Source organism: Apostichopus japonicus, chromosome 4, assembly GCF_037975245.1.
Source record: "Apostichopus japonicus isolate 1M-3 chromosome 4, ASM3797524v1, whole genome shotgun sequence".
NCBI classification, from domain to species: domain Eukaryota; kingdom Metazoa; phylum Echinodermata; class Holothuroidea; order Aspidochirotida; family Stichopodidae; genus Apostichopus; species Apostichopus japonicus.
Window position 1 is genome coordinate 2,062,668 of NC_092564.1, and position 20,782 is coordinate 2,083,449.

At 38.5% G+C, this 20,782-nt stretch overlaps 1 protein-coding gene across 3 annotated transcripts; it reads right to left on the bottom strand.

The window, feature by feature from the left end:
- Positions 1 to 415: 415 nt before the first annotated feature.
- LOC139966111 (cysteine sulfinic acid decarboxylase-like) lies at positions 416 to 19,889 on the bottom strand. 3 transcript variants are annotated; one of them, XM_071968816.1, is made up of 14 exons: positions 19,733 to 19,889; positions 14,091 to 14,260; positions 13,424 to 13,549; positions 12,234 to 12,324; positions 11,722 to 11,828; positions 11,262 to 11,377; positions 9,633 to 9,712; positions 7,336 to 7,390; positions 6,775 to 6,891; positions 6,289 to 6,432; positions 5,722 to 5,924; positions 4,610 to 4,661; positions 3,198 to 3,287; positions 416 to 2,872 (listed from the first exon to the last, which is right to left on the bottom strand). In XM_071968816.1, the coding sequence occupies exons 2-14, from the start codon at positions 14,224 to 14,226 to the stop codon at positions 2,693 to 2,695; spliced, it is 1,497 nt and encodes a 498-aa protein (XP_071824917.1). In that variant the 5' UTR covers positions 14,227 to 14,260; positions 19,733 to 19,889; the 3' UTR covers positions 416 to 2,692. The 3 variants fall into 3 exon arrangements, with proteins under 3 accessions (XP_071824917.1, XP_071824916.1, XP_071824918.1); XM_071968815.1 differs by lacking the exon at positions 19,733 to 19,889 and adding an exon at positions 19,531 to 19,640; XM_071968817.1 differs by lacking the exon at positions 19,733 to 19,889 and adding an exon at positions 19,577 to 19,597.
- Between the last annotated feature and the right edge of the window lie 893 nt (positions 19,890 to 20,782).

Consider the following 20,782-nt stretch of genomic DNA (forward strand, 5'->3'; position numbering starts at 1 on the left):
AGGGTGGGATACGTCATCTCTTTAGTGGGAAAACCAGGTAAATGTAGGTGGGGTGATGGGGGGGGGCTGGTGGTGCAGGTGCAGAAGACAATATTGCTGCCTTCACTTACACATTACTGCTGTAGTTTTCAGCTGGAACCATTTCATGAGCTAAAAGAGTAGGAGACAATCCACTATAGATCAGATTTTTATGATCATTTACACCTTACGATTGATAAACATTTTGAAGAAGTAGACAAAAAAATCGAATGAAGAGATTTATTATCCAAAATTTGAAAGAAGTCTAGTCTTAAAAATGTTGACGTAAAAGGTCAGAATTAATATTTATTTTTAAATTTCGAGATAAAAAACATAAACTTGTAACAAAATTTAGTCAAAATTCCAACCCCGCCCCCTCCACCCCACCCCGCCTGGACCCACCAATGCTTTGAAATACATTCCAAATTCAGCGTGATCTAACACTCATGATTATAAACAGTACTAAAACAATAATCAAGAAAATAAATATGATATAAAAGGTTGTTCTCTCTGTTTCTCTTTTAGATCTATGCATTTCCCTTTTTTAATTATTAATTATGCTAATGAAGCGAACCGCGGATGGCGGTGGAAATTACCAGATTTAGGGTCCTTCGCTTCGAACTCACAAGTTATAAATCAGGATGCAAGAGTGTTCTTGCGTTGAAACAACGGCTGACAATTTATTACAAACTCTACAAAATGATAAATATACATATGAAGAAATCATGATACATGACAATATAAATGGCTTAATAAACTCCTTAACCTAATTAAAACTCGGGGAAAACCTATACTCAATCTACGTAATATTCACAGAAGAATAATATTACATAGCAGTGAAATTGCTCTTTGTACTTGTACAATACTGTATGAAATGTATAATGAACATAATGAAATAATCTGCACTTTGAAATAATACAATACGTTTGCCAACAGGCGAGGACTTTTAACACCTCAATAATAGTCAGGGCAACACATGCCAGCTGCAACCATTACAGGAATTTCCACCTAACTGTTCCTAGACAGTAGGAATTTTCACCTCCTGAACCCACAAACTCTCAAGAGTCTTGTCGCTCTATAGCAGGGCTGTCCAACCTTTTTACAGAGGAGGGCCACATGGAATGATTATGATGAAGGAGAGGGCCGCATGAACCCTACGCTCGATTTTTCGATTTTTTGCCCGAAGCCCAAGGCAACAAAATGTGAGCACTGCGCGCGGAGCGCACTGATTTATTTTCCTTCCTGATAAAACAGATGAAAAAAGTACAACCGCCCCCCCCCCCTCCGCTGAGAGTGTCACACAAATTAACTGACCTGTATGCAGTTTTTTTGGACCCAGAAGGTTCGAATGATTGATTATATAGCTTCAAATTGTTATCAATAAATCTGCTCACTAAATTTCACACCGTAGAGCATCTCTGGCGGGCCGGACGCAACCCTGCGGCGGGCCGGACTGTGGCCCGCGGGCGGTAGGTTGGACAACCCTGCTCTATAGCTATCCAAAATGGCTAAGATTCAAGGACAATCTCTGAGACATAAACAACAGTAATCAATTAATGTTCAGAATAAAAAATTACGAATATACTCTTTAAACAGCGAGCAGTACAATACTCAACAGGTACAATTATCAGTACAATACAATACAGTACAATATGATAAGTACGCAATAGCACCCACGTGCTTAACGATAAACAATACACGCTATGAACCCGTAGGACCAAGGTAAAAAAAAAAACATAACCTAACGTATGTACTTTGTACAGTAAAGCACAGCCAGTGGCTTCTCGTCTTAAGCCGAAAACCAGAAAAACCTGAGGCATCCTGCCTCTAAGAAGGGGAACATCTCCTCACTGACCACCAGACAGTCCAGATATGGGTATTATAGTAGTATAGAAATATGATGGAGCAATAAAATTTACGAAATACTAAGGGGTTTACGAGGCGAACCCTGGAGCTCTGCAGAGACGCTGCTGGCGATTATCACAGCGTGTACAGAACTAACAAAACACACGTGCAAACAATAACATTTCACTTCACTACACTAACAAAATGCTACTACGTTGGGCTTTGCGATAGAAACAGCTGAAATTCAATTCTTCTCAGAGATGTAATTCTGTGCATTAAAATTGCTTCGTCGAAGACTACAAATACTGTATCTACAAATGCTGCAGCTGAAGTCCTCGTGATCCTCACGAGGGCTTGGAAGCAATTCACAATATTTAATTACCCTCCTCAAGTGTCTTTGTGTGTTTCTATATATACTTCATTGTACATTTTCCATTGATAAGAACTTTACCAATGCGGATTATATATTTTTTTTTTTGAAGATTTCAGTTCGACCCAATATTATAATTTTATTCCACTAGCAAGACTGTATACATTCAGCTCGACAATAAGAAAATACAAACCAAGAAAAACAAAGAGTAAAAGCAAAGAATTTCTTACGCACTATGACGTCACATACTAATAAAATGCTAGCATCCTGACACAACCTTGGAAGTCAGGGTATCTGGTATTAAAGAGAGAGAGTAGTGTAGTAGGCCTAATCAAAGAAGAATGGCTTTCTAGATACAAATGTTCACTGAGTTTGAAATTATGTTCACTGAGATTTAATGTTCACTGAGATTTTCACTGAGATGTTCACTGAGATAAATGTTCACTGAGATTTAAATTATTATATTTCAATTTCTTGAGCTAAACGCTCAAAGAGGTCGATCATCTTCACCAAATGTTGATGAGTAAATTCGCTGTTTGAAAAAATCATCTGCCAGAAGTTGACCTTATCCTTGACTGGTTGATACGCCATCATCAAGACCCCTGACGTCATCATTTCCTGTTTCAAAAGTGGCGCAAACTGTTGATGAAGAATTCACACAAGGAACAAAAATAACATAAAAAAGGGGAATCAAAAACATATACTAAGATGTTATAAATAATCCAACACACTTATAAGGAGTTACGGACTCTCATATTATGGCAATAAATAAAATATTTCAATATGCCAATAAATTTGTCAACATTCAAAATTCAATCCTACTTTTGAAAGTTCATAGAACAATAATTTACATATCGATGTGCACGATTACCTGTTTCTCTTGTCATACATCATGAGTGAATGGATATAAAATAATGAGTGTTTAGATATCTTGATGGTGGCTTTAATAGCAAACTATTCTTACCTTATGCAACTTGTCAAATAGTTCTGGTCCATCTGGTAAGTTACGTAATGACGGTGGAATGTACCAGAAACAGACGTTAGTGCACTCAGGCTTAGAGGAGAGAGATAGAAAACATGATTAAATTAATAAATCAACATTTTATTAAATTAAATATAAAGTAAAATCATAGTAATATATAACTAATGAATGTCAGAAAGGAAGAAAAAGACACAGAGCATGGATTATATACGTTATATCACCACACCTAAGTTACCACCAAAACCTCTCTTTTGTATCTGGTGTTGAAAGTAACCAACAATTAGTACAGTCTATAGCAGGGGTTCCCTAACTGGGGTGCATGAACCCCCAGGGGGTGCGTCAGTCCATCCCAGTGGGTTCCTGAGACGTTTCTGAAAGTCAAAACTAGAGTACCTTTGTCTAACTAAAATCTGATATATCATATAATTTAGTAATGTAAAAAGGCGAATTTATCGACAAACTCTTTTTGCGTTCCATACGCATATGTTGCCATAGTTGTACCGTACCGTGCATGTGATTAATAACTGAATTATCAAATATTTGTTCATCTCTTGTTTTTTTTCATTACAATATTACACTATGAACTTGATCTTTTACGAAGCACTGTTATGCGTAGTATAGTATAAAAATGACTTAGATCGTGTCTCGAAAAGTTGGGTGTTCGTGGACAACTCTGACATCCACAACAGGTTCGTGGGGGGGGGGGATAAACTCTGACATCCACAGGGGGTTCGTGGGGGGATAAAGTTAGGGAAGCCCAGCTCTATAGTATGTCACATGGGTTGGAGGACGTGTAAAATATATGAAGGTATAGCTATAGTTGAGGAACGAAGTCTTCCTAGTAGAAAGATGAACAAGAGCATACGCAAAGCTGGATATTCTGCCAAAGACTTGTCTGTGCGAACATCCGTTTTGAATGGCAAGAAAAGATGTGTACAAGCCTGTTTAATCGGCGATGAGATCAATGGTATATGATGAACGGAGCATTCATTTCGTGAAATGAAGAATTCTTGGAATTGAATTAATTTCATAAGTTTTTGGATGAAAGGCGTGGAAACATTACACATAAATGATTCATAATTTAAAAGGGCGGTACACACCTCCTTGCATGGTTATAGAACAAAGAGATAGAATGCAATACCCGATAACCTATAAGCCCAGTGCTGAACTAGTAGAGAGTAAGTACCAGAAGGCAACAACAAACGAAGTGCAAATATTATTTATTAAATATATATCTCACCTCCCATAACTAACGTAGTGTTAACATTATGCAGAAACAAACTTATACATATGGCTTGAATCACTGTGGATATCTTACCTCCCATAGCAAACATAGTGCTAATATTGTGCAGAAACAAACTTACATATGGCTTGAATCACTGTGGATATCTTACCTCCCATAGCAGTCGGAATCCCTCTCTGTTTCGTAACATGTCTGCACATTGCCTGTGAGGTGGAAAGCCAATTAAATAATTTGATTTGTGGTGCATAGATAATGTAACTTATCATATATATATTTAAATTAATGAGATATGTAAAGAACAAGATTGCAACCACAATTCGTGGGTTATAATGTAATTATTTAACGAATTTTCACAATGTAATTGTGGACGCCATGAAATATTTCGTTCATAGACATCATTCAAATAAACTTTCAGGGACCACAGTGGAAACAAGTCTACTGGACAGACTTTTCTGTTTTGTTCCTACACCATGCGTCTTGTATTGTCTTTGCATATTTGATGTGAAATAAATAAAAGTAATGATAACTCGGTGTTAATGTTGACAGTTAAAAATTTCATTCAATGAGACAACATTTCAAGTCGTTTAATTACATACCTTTTGACATTCCATATAAATAAATATTTCTATATATATATATATATATATATATATATATATATATATATATATATATATATATATATATATATATATATATATATATATATATATATATATATATATATATAAATATATATATATATAGCCTATATATAAATATATATATATATATTTGTATATATATATTTGTATATATATATATTTGTATATATATATATTTGTATATATATATATATATATATATATATATATATATATATATATATAAATATATATATATATATATATATATATATATATATATATATATATATATATATATATATATATGTAAAATTATATGTACCCAATGTCTACTCTATATCGATATATCGATGTGTGAAAGAGATTCATGATTTTTCCATTTGTAAAATATACAAGCTTGTCTCCAAAACCATGCCACCAATATTACATATACTGTTGTGCATCCCCCTGTAGACTTAATGACTCTGATATTTTCTTGGTGTTAAGAATGACAGGCTCTTCTCTTCATAACAATAAGTTTCTATTAGGGTTGATTTGACAAGAGTAAAGAAAAACGCATCTCATATGTGTAGAAAGATATATAAATGGATGTGAAAACTACATCCGAGGTTGAATACAAGTCAAATATGAGACTTACTTGGCCAGATCAAACTTATGGTCAATTTCTTGTTCCAATAATAAGTCCCCTTTGGCCTTCCACATAAACCAAGCCTTAAAGGCGTCTGCTAGTCTAGAGCACTGCAGAGACTTATCGCCGGTGTCATATCCAGCACCGTAAAATTTATCAGACTGGAACAGGTAAGATGCTGATACACCATGGCAACGCTTTAACAGATCACCCTGAAATATAATGAATTAGGAATTAGATCAAATCTGAAGTTAAAAGAGGAGATAATGATAGTGAGTAGATGAGAGAAAGGCTGAGAGAGAGAGAAAAAGAAACACTGTAAGAAAGTAACAACTGATTCATAAACAAATGATGGGAAACGTATGATGAAGTATAATGTAAGAGGATGTTCAATACTTCACTACTCGTACTCTTCTACCTGCCTCCTCCCTTCAAACTTAACAAAAACACTTTTATCACTTCGAAAATTATTTGAGAGTTTTCACTGTGGTGTTACCAGCATTGGGGGTCTAACGTCGATCAATAAAACAACACCTCTTTATTAGAGCTAAGCTTAGGCCCTTTAGCCTACCATACCTTTTTGTTTAGAACTAAGACTGAACATTGTATTGGAACACCCATCATCTTATGTAAACACCAAGAAAAAGAGTCGGCACGATGAACACCTTTCATTTTGTATTTGTGTTGCCTTGACAACAGCACACTGCCTCCCCAGGCACCCTAGAGAGAGAAAGAGAGTATAAAATAAAAGGGTTGATATGTTTCTGGAGTTACGAAAGAATTGGTTAAAAGTATTTTTTCGTATCATTAACCTCTCTGTGTAAAGATTTGTCATTTTTACTTTCATAACTCGTCTTCAACATGGAGTAACTGTGTAACAACATATATAATCAAGCAAAATTTGTGCTGAAAGAACCCACAAAGCCACATTTTCAGAAATCACTAATCAAATGATTTTTGGAGTCCAACAAGTCTTCAAAGAAAGCAAAGTATTTATATTTTGGCATAAAAAACTGCGAATATATCCAGCCTGATACGGGCACCTCTTTTGTATTAACTCACATCGACATGTAACCAAACTCCGTGCTTTTCACACACGTCTGCAATTTTATCCAAAGGGTCGTAGGCTCCTTGAACAGTCGTTCCCGAGGTAGCTATTACAATCAATGGGGTGTCTCCCTGCAGATGTAAATAAAAAAGATCAAATTTGGAAATTGAAACCAGTTTCAGTGTCATAACTGACCAATATATCAAGTTCAATCAAACAACTAAGCCATTTATTATCACAACACTGTGCATGAATATATTCTGTATCTGGCGTTTATTATCTTCTCGTTACATTTGTCATAATACATGCATCACTTGTAATTTTAAAACCTTACAACATCTCAAACATAAAATTTCACAAATTAGAAATAATATTCAGCAAGAATCAAGGCACGTAGTAATAAATGCTTGATTGTAACATCATCAAAAGTGCCAACCACTGTTGAATAAAAATATTCTTAGTATTACTTGCTGCAACTGTTCTGATGCAAAGACTGACTTAGAAATGATAAAGGCTACACGAGGGCTTAAGTTATGAATGGTAAACTAGAATTTCTATAGTCAGTGAAAGCTAACCTTTGCTTTTGTAGAAACAATCGCCTTTTCCAATTCATCTGGAATCATTCTACCTCTGTAAAGAATAACGTTAATACAATGCTGATGTATTATATCATCAAACGATAATTAGTGTGCAGATGTTGTGAGGGGACAGGTAAATGAGAAGACAAGTTAATTAACAATTATCTTAAGCAATATTAATAGGGTATCAGAATACAACAAATTGGATATGCTGTGGTTGAAAAAATCACACAATCATGAACAAAAACAGATAATATAATTTTATCTTATTTTATATAATCTGTTATGATTCTTGCATATGTAGTGGGGGTATAGGGGGCTCTGGATAGAGATAGCACCTTTGGTTTCTGGCTGCTGCATTCCACTGGTCAGTGGGATGGACAGGCCTCTGGTTCCCACCCATCTCCCGATTCCTCTCACGTGTGGCTCCTAGCGCCATACCCTGGAACACCGCCTCAGCAGGCGGGCTAAACCATGTGAGGGGTGATGTTTTTGCTACATCACAGGGCGGACGAGCCGCTGCCGGCCAACGGCCAGGGCGTTTGGGTTTCAAATCTGACTCAACGACCGAGCGAACGTGACTGAGGGCGATCCATTCTTTTCCATGGACCTCGGTTGTCAGTCAACAGCTTGGAGAGGAGACGGGCGCCACCATGTTGTATACAAGCCCACTGTAAAGACATGATGGAAAAGCTTAACATTACCATGCCGGATCGGTCGAGGCCCGGATTAACAACGACCGCGCGTTCCACTGACTCACTTCAGGATGGACGTGGTAAGTGGACTACTGAAGTGAAAAACACTCTAAAACTACCAACAAGTGGTGCCACAATAGGCACCTGGAATGTCCGTACCCTGTATGCCTGCGGAAAGATTCACGAGCTGACCCATGAACTACAGCGCTACCACTGGGACATAATTGGGCTCTCGGAAGTCAGATGGACAGGGATTGGAGAAACGATAACCGAAGAAGGACACAAGATCTGGTTCTCCGGAGAGGAAAAGAAACATCACAACGGGGTGGCCTTCATCGTTCGGAAGGAGAGTGCAAACAGTGTCATCAGCTGCACTCCCATCTCTAGAAGGATCATCTCCATCCGTGTCTCTGCTAAACCACACAACATGATGGCCTTTGGCATGTCCTCAGAGAGTTCAACATCGAGGAAGGACTCGTTCAAGTCATCCATTCACTGTACAGTCACTCTAGCAGTGCAGTTCTTCTGAACAACCAGCTAGGAGAGTTCTTCCAGACAACTGTGGGTGTTCGACAGGGTTGTCTACTTTCTCCAGTTCTTTTCAACTCATTCCTCGAAAGAATCATGTAGGAAAGTCTCCAAGACCACCATACCCCTATCTCCATTGGTGGGCGGCCAGTCTGCAATCTTCGGTTTGCTGATGATATAGACCTGATGGGAGGCAACATTAACGAGCTCCAAGACCTCACCAACAAACTTGCTACAACAGCCGGCAAATTTGGCATGGAAATCAGCACACAGAAATCGAAGATCTTAGTGAACAGCAGGAACAACATCAATGCTCATATCACTATGAACAACGAGGCTTTAGAGGAAGTATCCAGCTTCAAATACCTGTGAGTGACTCTGACCAAGGATGGTACGTCTGCAAAAGAGATGAAGATTCGGATTGCCTCAGCTACAGCAGCAATGACCAGGCTAAATGTGATCTGGAAGAGTAACATCAACTTCTCCACCAAATTCAGGCTCTACAAGTCACTGGTCGTTTCCATCTTACTCTACGGTTGCGAGGCGTGGACACTTCTGGCTGAAAGCGAGAGGCGAATCCAGGCTTTCGAGACCAAATGCCTGAGAAAACTGCTCCGCATCTTATACACCGACCGTAAGACCAACGACTATGTTCGGGAAACGGTCGGAGACCTGGTGGGCCCATATGAAACACTCCTGTCAACAGTCAAACGCCGGAAATTGGCGTGGTTTGGCCACGTCACAAGGCATGACAGCATCTCCAAGGTTATACTCCAGGGCACTGTAGAGGGCGGTCGCAGACGAGGACGTCAGAGGAGAAACTGGTCCGACAACGTGAAGGACTGGACCGGCTTGGACATGCAAGACCTGCTCGACACTGCTGCTAACAGATCTGCATGGAGGACGATGTCAGCTGCAACCGTTATGTCTCCTCGACAACTTCACAGTCATGGGACTGAGTGAGTGAGTGATATGTAGTGCCACACCGTATAATGGATTCAAACTTTCTTTCATCTGATTGGTCACATCAAATGTAACTGTGCACTTCCATAACTTAATTTACATACTGACCTATCGTCTGATTTGACTTTCTCTATGTTGTCAGATCCAATGCCCATGAAAGAAGCCCCTTTTATGGCGGAATAGTGACTCTTCAAATACATGAAAGAGAATGGAAGAGCTGGTCAGTTCAGCTCTCATGGATGTTATCATCAATATGAATCAATTCACATGTGAACACGTGTCTGTGAGCTGTCAAACATACCTAGCCTTTAATTAGACACAAAGTGTACATATGCTTGAACAACTTGCTTTCTTTTATATTCATTACTAGTACTCCATTAATTATATTAATATGTATGACATTTGAATGACATAGGTCTATATAATAATTAATGTTGGCAACATCTCTTATTAGTTGTATTATAATAATAATAATAATAATCATAATAATAGTAACAACAACAACAACAGCAATAATAATAATAATAAACAACAATAATAATAAATGGTTTTGTAAAGAGCTCTTACAGAAATGTATTACAGCGTTGAAACAAACAAAACAATAGAATATGATGCAACAGAAGTAACATTATATACACCAAAGGAACTATATTATATGAAAGTTCAATTGAACAGATACGTTTTAAGAGCAGTCTTGAATGCAGCGAGTGAGTATGGCGGATAAAACGAGGGAGAGTGTTCCATAATACAGAAGCTGCAAAAGAAGAATTATTTATGTCCAGCAGTAAAACGGATCTTAGGAACAGATAACAGCCTGCTCTCGGAACTTGAGCAAAGGCTCCAGGTGGGGAAGATGGAACAATGAGTCTAATGAGACATTGAGGAGCAGACTATGAAAACACTTTTAGACCAGAGTTAGGATTTTGAAATCAATGCTGTCAGAGATGGGAAGACTGTGAAGTTTTTTGAGCAATAGTGTCCGATGATCATTGCGGGCTGCGTATTTTTTTTTTCCCAGGACGAACGTGGGTTTCAGGTTTTTCAGGAATTTACAAATTCGTTTGAAATCAGAGTTAGGGTTTAGAAAGTGGGTTAGGGATCCAGTTTCTTTGAAAATGAAGGATTGTCGTTCATAATCTGGGGTCAAAACTAGGAAAAAAGATTCAGAACATGTTTTTGGAAAAAATCGTCACATGTTTGGAATCCATGGATTTGATTGGCCGATGCCCACGTTCGTCCTGGAAAAAAAAACACGCTTGCGGGCTTTGAAGACCAACATGGCGGGGCGGTTCTAGAGACGTTGAAGTCGTTGGTGTCTGCAGCAGTCATTCCATGAAGAAGAGTTTGCGTAGACAAGTTTGAATGTTACAAGAAAGAAGCCGGATTGCTGGGTGACATGAATCATGATCAACATTACTTTCTTATCTGAGTAAAATTACGAAGATGGAAAGTTCGCAAATTTGGAAAATTGAAGTGATTATTACAAATACCACATCTCTACACAGGCCCATAGCCTGGTTAGGGTACATGGGTTGGGGGGGGGCTGGATATTGGCTAGGGCACATGGGGTCTGGGGGATGGCTGGAGCCTGGCTAGGTTGGGGAGGGGGTGGTTGGAGGTTAGAGCAGTATCACTGTCATGGTTTTAAAAAATGTTTACAAGTTAGGGTTAACAAGTATGAAATCAAAGATGCAAGATTAAGCTATCTTAATTAATAATCAACTGGGAATCACATACCACATCTGATGCAAATATTATGCTCTGTTGGTAACCTCTGACCCCTCTTGTTTTCACTTCTGGGTTAATTTGATATCTTGCGAGGTTAATGGCGTACATATTGCTCATTGATCCACCTGAATATGCAAAAAGATGATAAAAAGAGAGAAACAGTTGTACAATGTTTGTTGCGACCTAAGCAACTCACCTAACGTGTAAATATTAACCTTATACTCTGCATTTATGTAAAAACTATACAGACTATATCACATCGAAAATGTTCTTTGTTAATGTTTAATGAGTTACAAAAACAGTAGCACACTTTGACAGAGGGAAACGTTTAGACGGTGATTATGTAATATTATCAGCTGCCTAGCAAAATATTGATGTATTAACAAGGTAGCATTTGACGATAGTGCAGTTTTATATGCCCATTCATGCAGATATTGTGAAAAAGACGGACTTTATTTGGAAGACATACCGGGACAAAATATTCCATCTCCTTCAGTAAACCCACACAAATCTTGTATTTTTTGAAGGACAGCATTTTCGACGAGAAGGAACACAGGGGCCACCTCATATGTATAACTGTTGATTAATAAGAAATGCGGAACTGTCAAAACGTATTCAAAGTGTAGTACTATGTAAAATATTTACATGAATTATGACCCTCAGCCAGTATTATAAACTGTGGACGTAAGCATAATGATGGGACACACTATACACATTTACTGTACATATAGGATGGAATGTCAAACCGTATCCAAACGATGGCTTGCGCAAAACAAAAGCATAAACGATGTGAAGAACCGCTTGATACTGATGGATGGTATAAACAAAGTGTAGAATGGGGAATAACATAGACATGATGAATCGCCATACTTTCAGACCGAATGCAAAGGAGAATATGTGCAAAACGATGAAACATGAACATATAGGAGACTCCATTACATGGCCGACACACTAAGCATAGGAATTGATTTGAACACGTACATGCTTGTTTTCAAAGAATGGGCTAGATAAAGACCAGCCAAGCCCACAGCATCCACTCCCTGCCAGAGCTGGTTGTTGAAAAATGGATGATCTATGACAAATAACAATCAAAACGGAAGAAATCAGAAATATGTGGAAAATTTGCTTTATCCAAATGAACCAATTGGTTGAGAAATGTTTAGCAAACCAGCTGAGAGAAGGTGCCCAGTTTATAAGATAGACACACTGTGATTTTTAATTATGGTGCGTCGTCTATTACCCGAAATTACCCAAAATAAATATAATTGATGGTTGGTAAAATCATTTTTGTGAAACTGCTCGCTGGCATATGTATGGTCTGTGCAGAGGATGCAAAGTCAAGTCAAGTAAAACTTGACAAAAAAAAACAAAAACAAAACAATATGCTCTTTATACTGAACATGTCACAATTACATACAAAATGAGATTTGTCCAAGCTCCCCTTCTTGAGATATCTTGTTACAGGATTTTCACATTTTGACCCCAAAAGAACAAAAACAATAGGCTTCTTCTACTCAATGTGGTACACCTACTCACCAAATATGAGGTTGGTCCAAATTCCCTCTTTTAAGTTATCATGTTTACAAGCAAAGGCGTCACCCCCCCCCCCCCCCACACACACACACACACACACACACATGCGCCAGCATGACTCCATAGGTTACGATTATCATCGAAACCAATAATTCAATTCATTTGCGTAATCAACAGTACTGGCAGATAGTTCACAATATATAGACCTATTAGTGTAACCACTAATAAAAACGGAGACCTTCCCAAATACGCTTCATATATCATTTCTGTAAAATCATCCATTTTGTCCTGATAAGCGGCCTTCTTTCTCTTCTCTGATCACTTGTTTTAAGTTCAGACTGCACTTATTTTAACCCCCCCCCCCCCCTCCCCGATCTCCTTTCCCTAAAAGTCCCTTCCTCTTGTTGATTACATCTTTGACCCTCTTTGTTATCCCACGCTTGTTGTTTGGGTACATTTTACTCTATAAGTAGGGAAAACAGAAGACTATATGATCGCTAGCGGTTTGTGTTAGTTCATCCAGGTCACAGCTAGCTTCAATAAACATTTCCCAAACTGTACAATCGAGCTGGGAAACATATTCAAAGTTTGTAGAGCATGAGTGACGTTTGATAATCGCGCTTTGTTGATGCACTTACTTGTACGAACGCTGTTGTCTATGGTGGATTTACACAGTTCCATCAATTCATCGACTGTGGAAGATTTGTCTTGTATCTCCAGATCTAACTGTTTTTTCAGATCCTTCGGGTACTGGAACTTGATGACTGAAACAAAAGTACAGATTAATTGCGGTCTCACATAAGATAAAGAAACACATTCATTGATTACGAATGTGGTAGAAACCTTGCAAGGGCTCATGGATTACGAGTTTCACGTCGGGTTGCTTCCAATTCAACATCTAATAACTCTAAGTGGCATCTTTTCAATTAAGAAATTCATTTCAAATGGGAAAATCGTAGATTGCTCTTGGATATAAAACCCACCTTACTTTCACCCTGCCTGGGATCGAAGCCTTGAACCTCCCCATTGCTAAGACTCATTGCTTCAACTGCCAATGCCTTTTCTACCCGGCCACAGCACCAGTACTGATATAATGGATCCCTTCAAAGTATGGCAATTAATGAATTGCAGCCTCAATCTCAGTAAGGCAAAATGTCAAGGGCACACGATAAGCAATAACATTTTAAAAAGATCACAGCTGAACACTGCGGAACTGATTCGAGATTTGAGGACACTAAACTTTTCATGTTATGCTGCAGTTACATAACAGAATACTCATTTTTCATATCAGGAACACTTGTAAACCTTTCGTTTTTTCTTTCTTTCCATCTTCAAGGACATCGTGAACAATTAGTTCAAACACACGTCGAAGGAACGTCGTACTGCTGTTTGGATCTGTGTGTGAAATCCCACTATCGCCGTGAATACTGCTGTCGTCCATATTACTGGATGATTCTGTCAAAGTTGAACAGTTGCTGAAAGATATGAAACGGCAGTATAGTATTGATCAGCGACGCGTTCTGAAGAACCAAAGTGACCAACTAATGTACATGATTGCATATTGAAAGGCAATGTCAACAGTGTTTTATGCTTACAGTTAGACGCCCATATATCGAAATTGAAACGATATTCATCATTAATAACAGAAGACCTGAAATGAATGGCCGGGCTCATCAACTGCGAACAAAACTCACATAGGGATCGAGACAGGCGCGTAGCGAGGAATTTGCAAAGGGATGGGCGAACCTGTAGGCATATTATCAGAGCCGTAGGTTCGGCATTGGAAACTATTTAAGCGTAGCGCCACCACAAGTTGGCGCGAAGCGTACAAGAAAATTTTCGCAGAAAATGCCTCCCAGATCGCTGGAAATGGCACTTCCCAGGCCTTGCAAGTTGCATCTAAGCATTTTCTATTTGAAATTACTAGTGATATCATAAAAAAGTATAAAAAAATATGCTCAAGGGGGGGGGTCGCCTCCTTCGCCCCCTCCTCAGGCGCGGCGGAACGGAACAATTATTGGGGGGCTAATGTGTGGAGACTATCTAAGCGGAGCGCCACCATCGGTTGGCGCGGATCGTACAAGAAAATTTTGGGTTTTTCAAACCCCCAGATGGCCGGAAACGGCACTTCCCGAGTGTTTTATGCTGCGAATACCTAGCCCTAAAATATGGGTCTCAAGCCTGCAATTTCTCAGATTGCACGTAAAAATTTGTAAAAACATTGTAATTTGTATATTCGATGGTGTTTTAAGAGAGTAGCTATTACTCGTAGTGTACTCGCAAAGACGTTTTTGAGTGTAGTAAGGGGATGTTGGAGAACTGGCTGAAATGAGGCAAGTCATTGGCCTAAGACGAAGTTGTGTTGCGCTTACCGGTACTCACACTCACTGCTTCCACTTTTCACGGGGCGTGAAGACGCGGTTGGGGTGACAATGTGGTCTATAGCCAGGGGACGGGCCGAGGGTCCCCCCGGCATTTACTAGAATTATAGCACCTATATAGTATACGTGTGCATCGGACAGATCGACAAGTATGCATTGAAAAATGGGCAGATGCACGTTTCGCCGGGAGCCTTGGTAAATATTGGGGGGGGGGAGGGCTTATCGTGCATTTGCCCCCTCAACTTTTTCATTAGGGGGGCTGAGCCCCCAAGCCCCCACCCCAAGCCCCCCCCCCCCCCACCCCGTTCCGCCGCCACTGCCCCTCCTTGGCTACGCGCCTGGATTGATCTGTCATGTTAGTCCTTTCTATTTCCACCAAACTCGTTTGACAAACTATGAGATTTATTTAGTACCGTCGGCATGGAATAATCTCAGCGTTACCATAGCAATATACCACGAGATGATCACGATATTTTTGTCTGTAATCATTGACGAATGAATCCTTTCAAACATTTGTTGGAAAGTGCCAACCCTTAAAGATATATAACTCCATATAAAACTATACAAAACAATATAAAACTAAGTACCGCTGATACAGTGATAGACCTGTATAGACCATTAAAATAAAATGCAGTGACATCTTTTAAACACTCTGGTAACAATTAGAACCATCTGTGGTCTTTGTGACATGGAAGAACATATGGGGGGGGGACACTTCTTTATGAACAAAAAGAAATTTTACGAACTTGATGTTAAACATCTTTATTCGTTAACTATTTATTTCCATTCAAGTTAAATTAGAAAATGTAAGCTTAGGCCAAACAAACTGAACAGCAAATGGTACTATCGCAACTTGTGTATAATTACTGTAGCATGTTACCAGATTGATGTAAAGAAATCATAACAACTAAAATCTACTCCGATATTGTTTTCTCACATCAAAAAAAATGCATTTACTTGGGCATAATTGATTTGAACAAAATTCCAAGACCTGTTTTAAATGTTAGGCCTCATGCGACGGCTATGGATTCGAGGCATATCAGAATTTCTGCCGAAATAAAATTATTTTTGAGGGCAATGCGGCAAACATGGAAAGGTTGAAAACACTAGAAAGCCAATGGGCTTAGTGCATGTGATTCCTTGCCATTGAGATTACAATCCCAAGCTTTCGTCATTGTTAATTAAATTGATCAGCAAGGTTCTTTCACTGACTGTGGACCCACCTACTAAATATGTTAACTTACCATGTTTACAAGCTATTGTTAGCAAAAATCAACTCAAGCCCTGCCCCCTAATAAATGTGCATAATATCACATTGAACATACATTATCATGTACCGGCTATCTACCAACACCTTCACACAAAGTATGATTCAATTCTGAAAATGTTTACATTTGACCCTGTGACCTCATTAATATTCTTGAGATGAGCACCAAAACCAAATGGGCTCTTTTACTCACTATGGCGCATATAGGCTATGTACCAAGTATGACTTCAATCCAACTTGACGTTGTTCAGTTACCGTGTTTACAAGCTATTTTAGTGAAAATAAAGCCCCACCCCTAATATGCTTAATATCAACTTGAACATATATTACCATGTACCTACTATCTACCAACACATTAATACCAAGTATGGATAAATTCTGACTTTCGGTTGCGGAGTTATTAGCAGTTGGAGAATTTTTACGTTTGACCCCGTGACCTCATTATTGTTCAAGAGATGAGCACCAAAATCAATAGAGCTCTTCTAATCACTATGTCGCATATATGTATTAAGTATGACTTCAATCCATCTTGTAGTTCAGTTACCCGTGTTTACAAGGTATTTACTGATCCTGCTCTAAAGTGGTCTTCTCACATCTCCAAGATTAAAACTACCATCTCAAAAACTGTTGGAGTCCTTTATAAAATCAAAGACTTTGTTCCAATGTATATTCTCAAGAACTTGTTTAATACTCTCATACTACTTAATCTTAATTATTGTAATATTGTTTGGGGTAATGCATATTCTACCTACCTAAAGCAAGTGCTTTTATTACAAAAGAAGGCTGTCCGTGTTATTACACAGTCTGATTTCTTAGCACATACCCCACCACTATTCAGCTCACTGAACTTACTAGATATTTTTGATTTACATAGATACCATTGTGCAGTTTTTATTTTTAAGTCTATTAAAAATAAATTACCAGTCAAGTTTAATGATTACTTTAATTTCAATTATAATATACATAATTACTACACCAGATCCTCTGGACATTTATTTTCATTGCTCATAAATACCGATGTCTTTAAACATTCCATCGTCTGTTATGGTGTTAATTTCTGGAATAGCCTAAGTCATACATTAAGAAATATTAAGTACCTTTAATTCATTTTCATTCAAGTTGAAAAATCATCTTTTATCCAGGTATCAACATCTATAGATCTACATTTGTCTCTGACTTTAAGTACTTCCCACATTATCAAAATGCCTTTTTTGTTTAATTTAGGGGTGGGGGGTATAGGTCTTCTTTGTAAGGGGCTTTATTATCATGCCCATTTATACTTGTTATCTTTATTTTTGGTGGGCTTCTTGTACAAGCTACAGTACGGCTTCCAAGCCCTTCCACCATTTTCTCTCTGTAATTTACATTATTTTTCTTTTATATGATTTATTACTTATTATTTTCTTTGCATGGTATTGTCTTCACAGTTCTATTATTATATAAACATTGTGAGGAAATGGAAAAATAAATGAAAATGAAATGAAATTTTAGTGAAAATAAACGTAAGCCCCGCCCCCTAATAAATATGCATGATACCAAATTGAACATATATTACCATGTAACCACAATATGCTTATATATTAATACCAAATATGAATAAATTCTGACTTTCGGTTGCAGAGTTATTAGCATTTGGAGATTTTCACGTTTGACCCCGTGACCTCATTATTATTTATGAGATGAGCACCAAAATTAATAGGGTTCATCTACTCACCGTAGCGCATCTATGTATCAAGTATGAATTTAATTCAACTTGTCGTTGTTCAGTTAGCGTGTTTACTAGCTATTTTAGTGAAAATATACTTAAGCCCCGCCCCTAATAAATATGCATGTAATCAACTTGAAAATATATCACCATGTACCCGCTATCTAGGCCTTAACCAGCACATTCGTTAATTCGCGGAATTGCTATTGTTACCATGCTTACTGTGCCGAGAAACATTGAAGTCCAAGGGCTGCGGAACCGGGGGGCACAGGGGGCACGTGCCCCCCCCCACTTTTCCTCAGGTTAAAAATGTGCCCTTTTTCTACATAAAAATGGAGGTGTCTCAAGTTAGCAAGAGGCCAGGGAACCATAATGAACATTCGGGAAGGGCCGTTTCCAGCCATCTGAGGGGTTTGTAAAACCAAAAAAAATTCTTGTACGCTCCGCGCCAACCGATGGTGGCGCTCCGCTCAGATAGTCGTGCATACAACTTTGCAAATCCTGGCTACGCCCCTGACTTTTAATGAATTTCTATGGGTCAAACTCAAAGCTATTTCAAATGGAAAAAATTTGTTAAGATATTGACAAGAAGTGAACTCTAATTCGGAAGACTCCTACATTAGCAACTAGCATGATTTTTGTCTCAAAAGAAAACTTGTTCCTTGTTCCCTGTAAAAGTGCTTCCGCCGCCCTTGTTGAAGTCACTAACCACGGGGAAAGAAAAATCGGCGACCCTGGCAGCCTAATTTGATGAAATTAAATTATGAAAGTTGACATTTTCACCTTCCATATGTTTTTGAATAATGATATTTTACCTTCCATGTGTTTTTGAATAATCAGTGGGCCTATATGACATAACTGCATAGTATTCCACATAATTTTGACGGATTCCGATATGTTCCGATTATGCAATAATCGGCCCGATTCCGATTATCGTTTGAACAATAATTAACATATAGATATACATATTAACGATAACACCGAATAACTGGACGATAGAAACTACATGAGATTATTAAGTAAATTCATTAGAACATGGAGTATATGATTATATCCGATACATAACAAAGACTTGATACACAAAGCAATGATAACTGTGAGCTAACACATTGTATGTGCCTGTGAGTAACCGATAATTAAGGTGATTATACTCATAATATGTGATCAGTAGGCCCTAATCTAAACAATGGATGTCAACAAAGTAACACTGGTCACTTCCAAAATTCTAGTGAATAAAGACAAAACATCGAGTACTTCGAGCTTAGCCAGGACAAAAACTCTTAGACGGAAAAAAAGAGGCTGGCAATACAGTGTTGCCACCAATGCACAGCAACTGGCTTCAACAGTGCACAATCTGCCATAAACAACTGAAGTGCATGCATACATACATACACCAGGGAAAATTGCTGATATAGCTACCGGACAAACGTGATCTGACCTTGTAGCCCTTTCACATGTAAACACAGAACAGACTGTCTAACAGGCTTCAACAGTGCGCAACCTGCTAAACCACACTTTCATAAACAACTGAAGTACATGCATACATAGACCAGGGAAAATTGCTGATATAGCTACGGGACAAACATGATCTGACCTTGTAGCCCTTTCACATGTAAACACAGAACAGAATGTCTAACAGAGAACGGAGTAGCAGCTCCCTGAGAAGCAGCTCCCTGGTGTAACAAAGGCCGGAGTTCGGTAGAACGATGTGAACACTGCGACTCTATACCACTGATCTGAACACTAACGTTAGTGTACAGACCAGTGCTCTATACCCGTGGAACGCGAAAAGGCGACTGTATACCCGTGGAACGCGAAAAGGACAAATTTATTTCGTTGTCGAAACTAAGTTTGTTGTTGTCTAAACTAAAGTTGTTGCTGCTGTTTTACAATGCTGTTGCCATAACTCACGTTGATGTCTAAACGTCCGTTGTCTAAACTTCCGTCGTTGTCTAAACTTACGTTGTTGCCACCGGCGCTGTTCGAACGTTGTTCAACCAGGCCTGTTGTTATGGAATAACAAAAGTTTCAGCCGAAATTAGGCCTATGCTTAGGTTTGATTACTGTATTTGTACAATAGTCTCCATTATACTCCATATACAGTAGGGGGTGGGGCACTTGCCCACTCCCCCTGGAAAATCAAAAATTTAAAGTGAAGTATTTGACATTTCAATGATTTCCCCCAACCAACAGTTCTCTAGTTATGTTCATTGCATACGGACCTCTAATGCATTACTGAAATTATTGAAAGTCAAAATTCTAAGACATAAGATCTCACAATAACCGATGTGTAAATGCAACTTGAAACGCCCGGGAAAGGTCTTTTCCGACGATCTAGGAGTATTTTTTTTTTTGGCCAAAAAATCGTCGTACGCTCCGCGCCAACCGATGGTGGCGCTTCGCTTAGATAGTATCAAGTAGTGTGTTACACCTATATGACCTACTGATCCCCCCTTATAAACATATATGCGGATGCCCTTGCTTGGACCTCCTAATAGGGGCCCCTTTGGGCCAGGAGCCTCCCCGGGCTCATCGTTACGCCACTGGTGGAACATTGCACAATAAACTGGTAATAGTTATTTATTTCAGTCTCATTTCAATTATTCGAATTTTTAAAGCAAACAGCAGATATCACATCATATCA

Excerpts from the sequence above, each read along its gene's own strand:
- LOC139966111 (XM_071968816.1), bottom strand. The coding sequence starts at position 14,226 with ATGGACGACAGCAGTATTCACGGCGATAGTGGGATTTCACACACAGAT. Across the intron at positions 7,391-9,632 it reads AAAGTCAAATCAGACGATAG|AGGTAGAATGATTCCAGATG; the intron begins GTCAGTATGTAA and ends TATTCTTTACAG. Across the intron at positions 3,288-4,609 it reads GATTCCGACTGCTATGGGAG|CCTGAGTGCACTAACGTCTG; the intron begins GTAAGATATCCA and ends CTCTCCTCTAAG.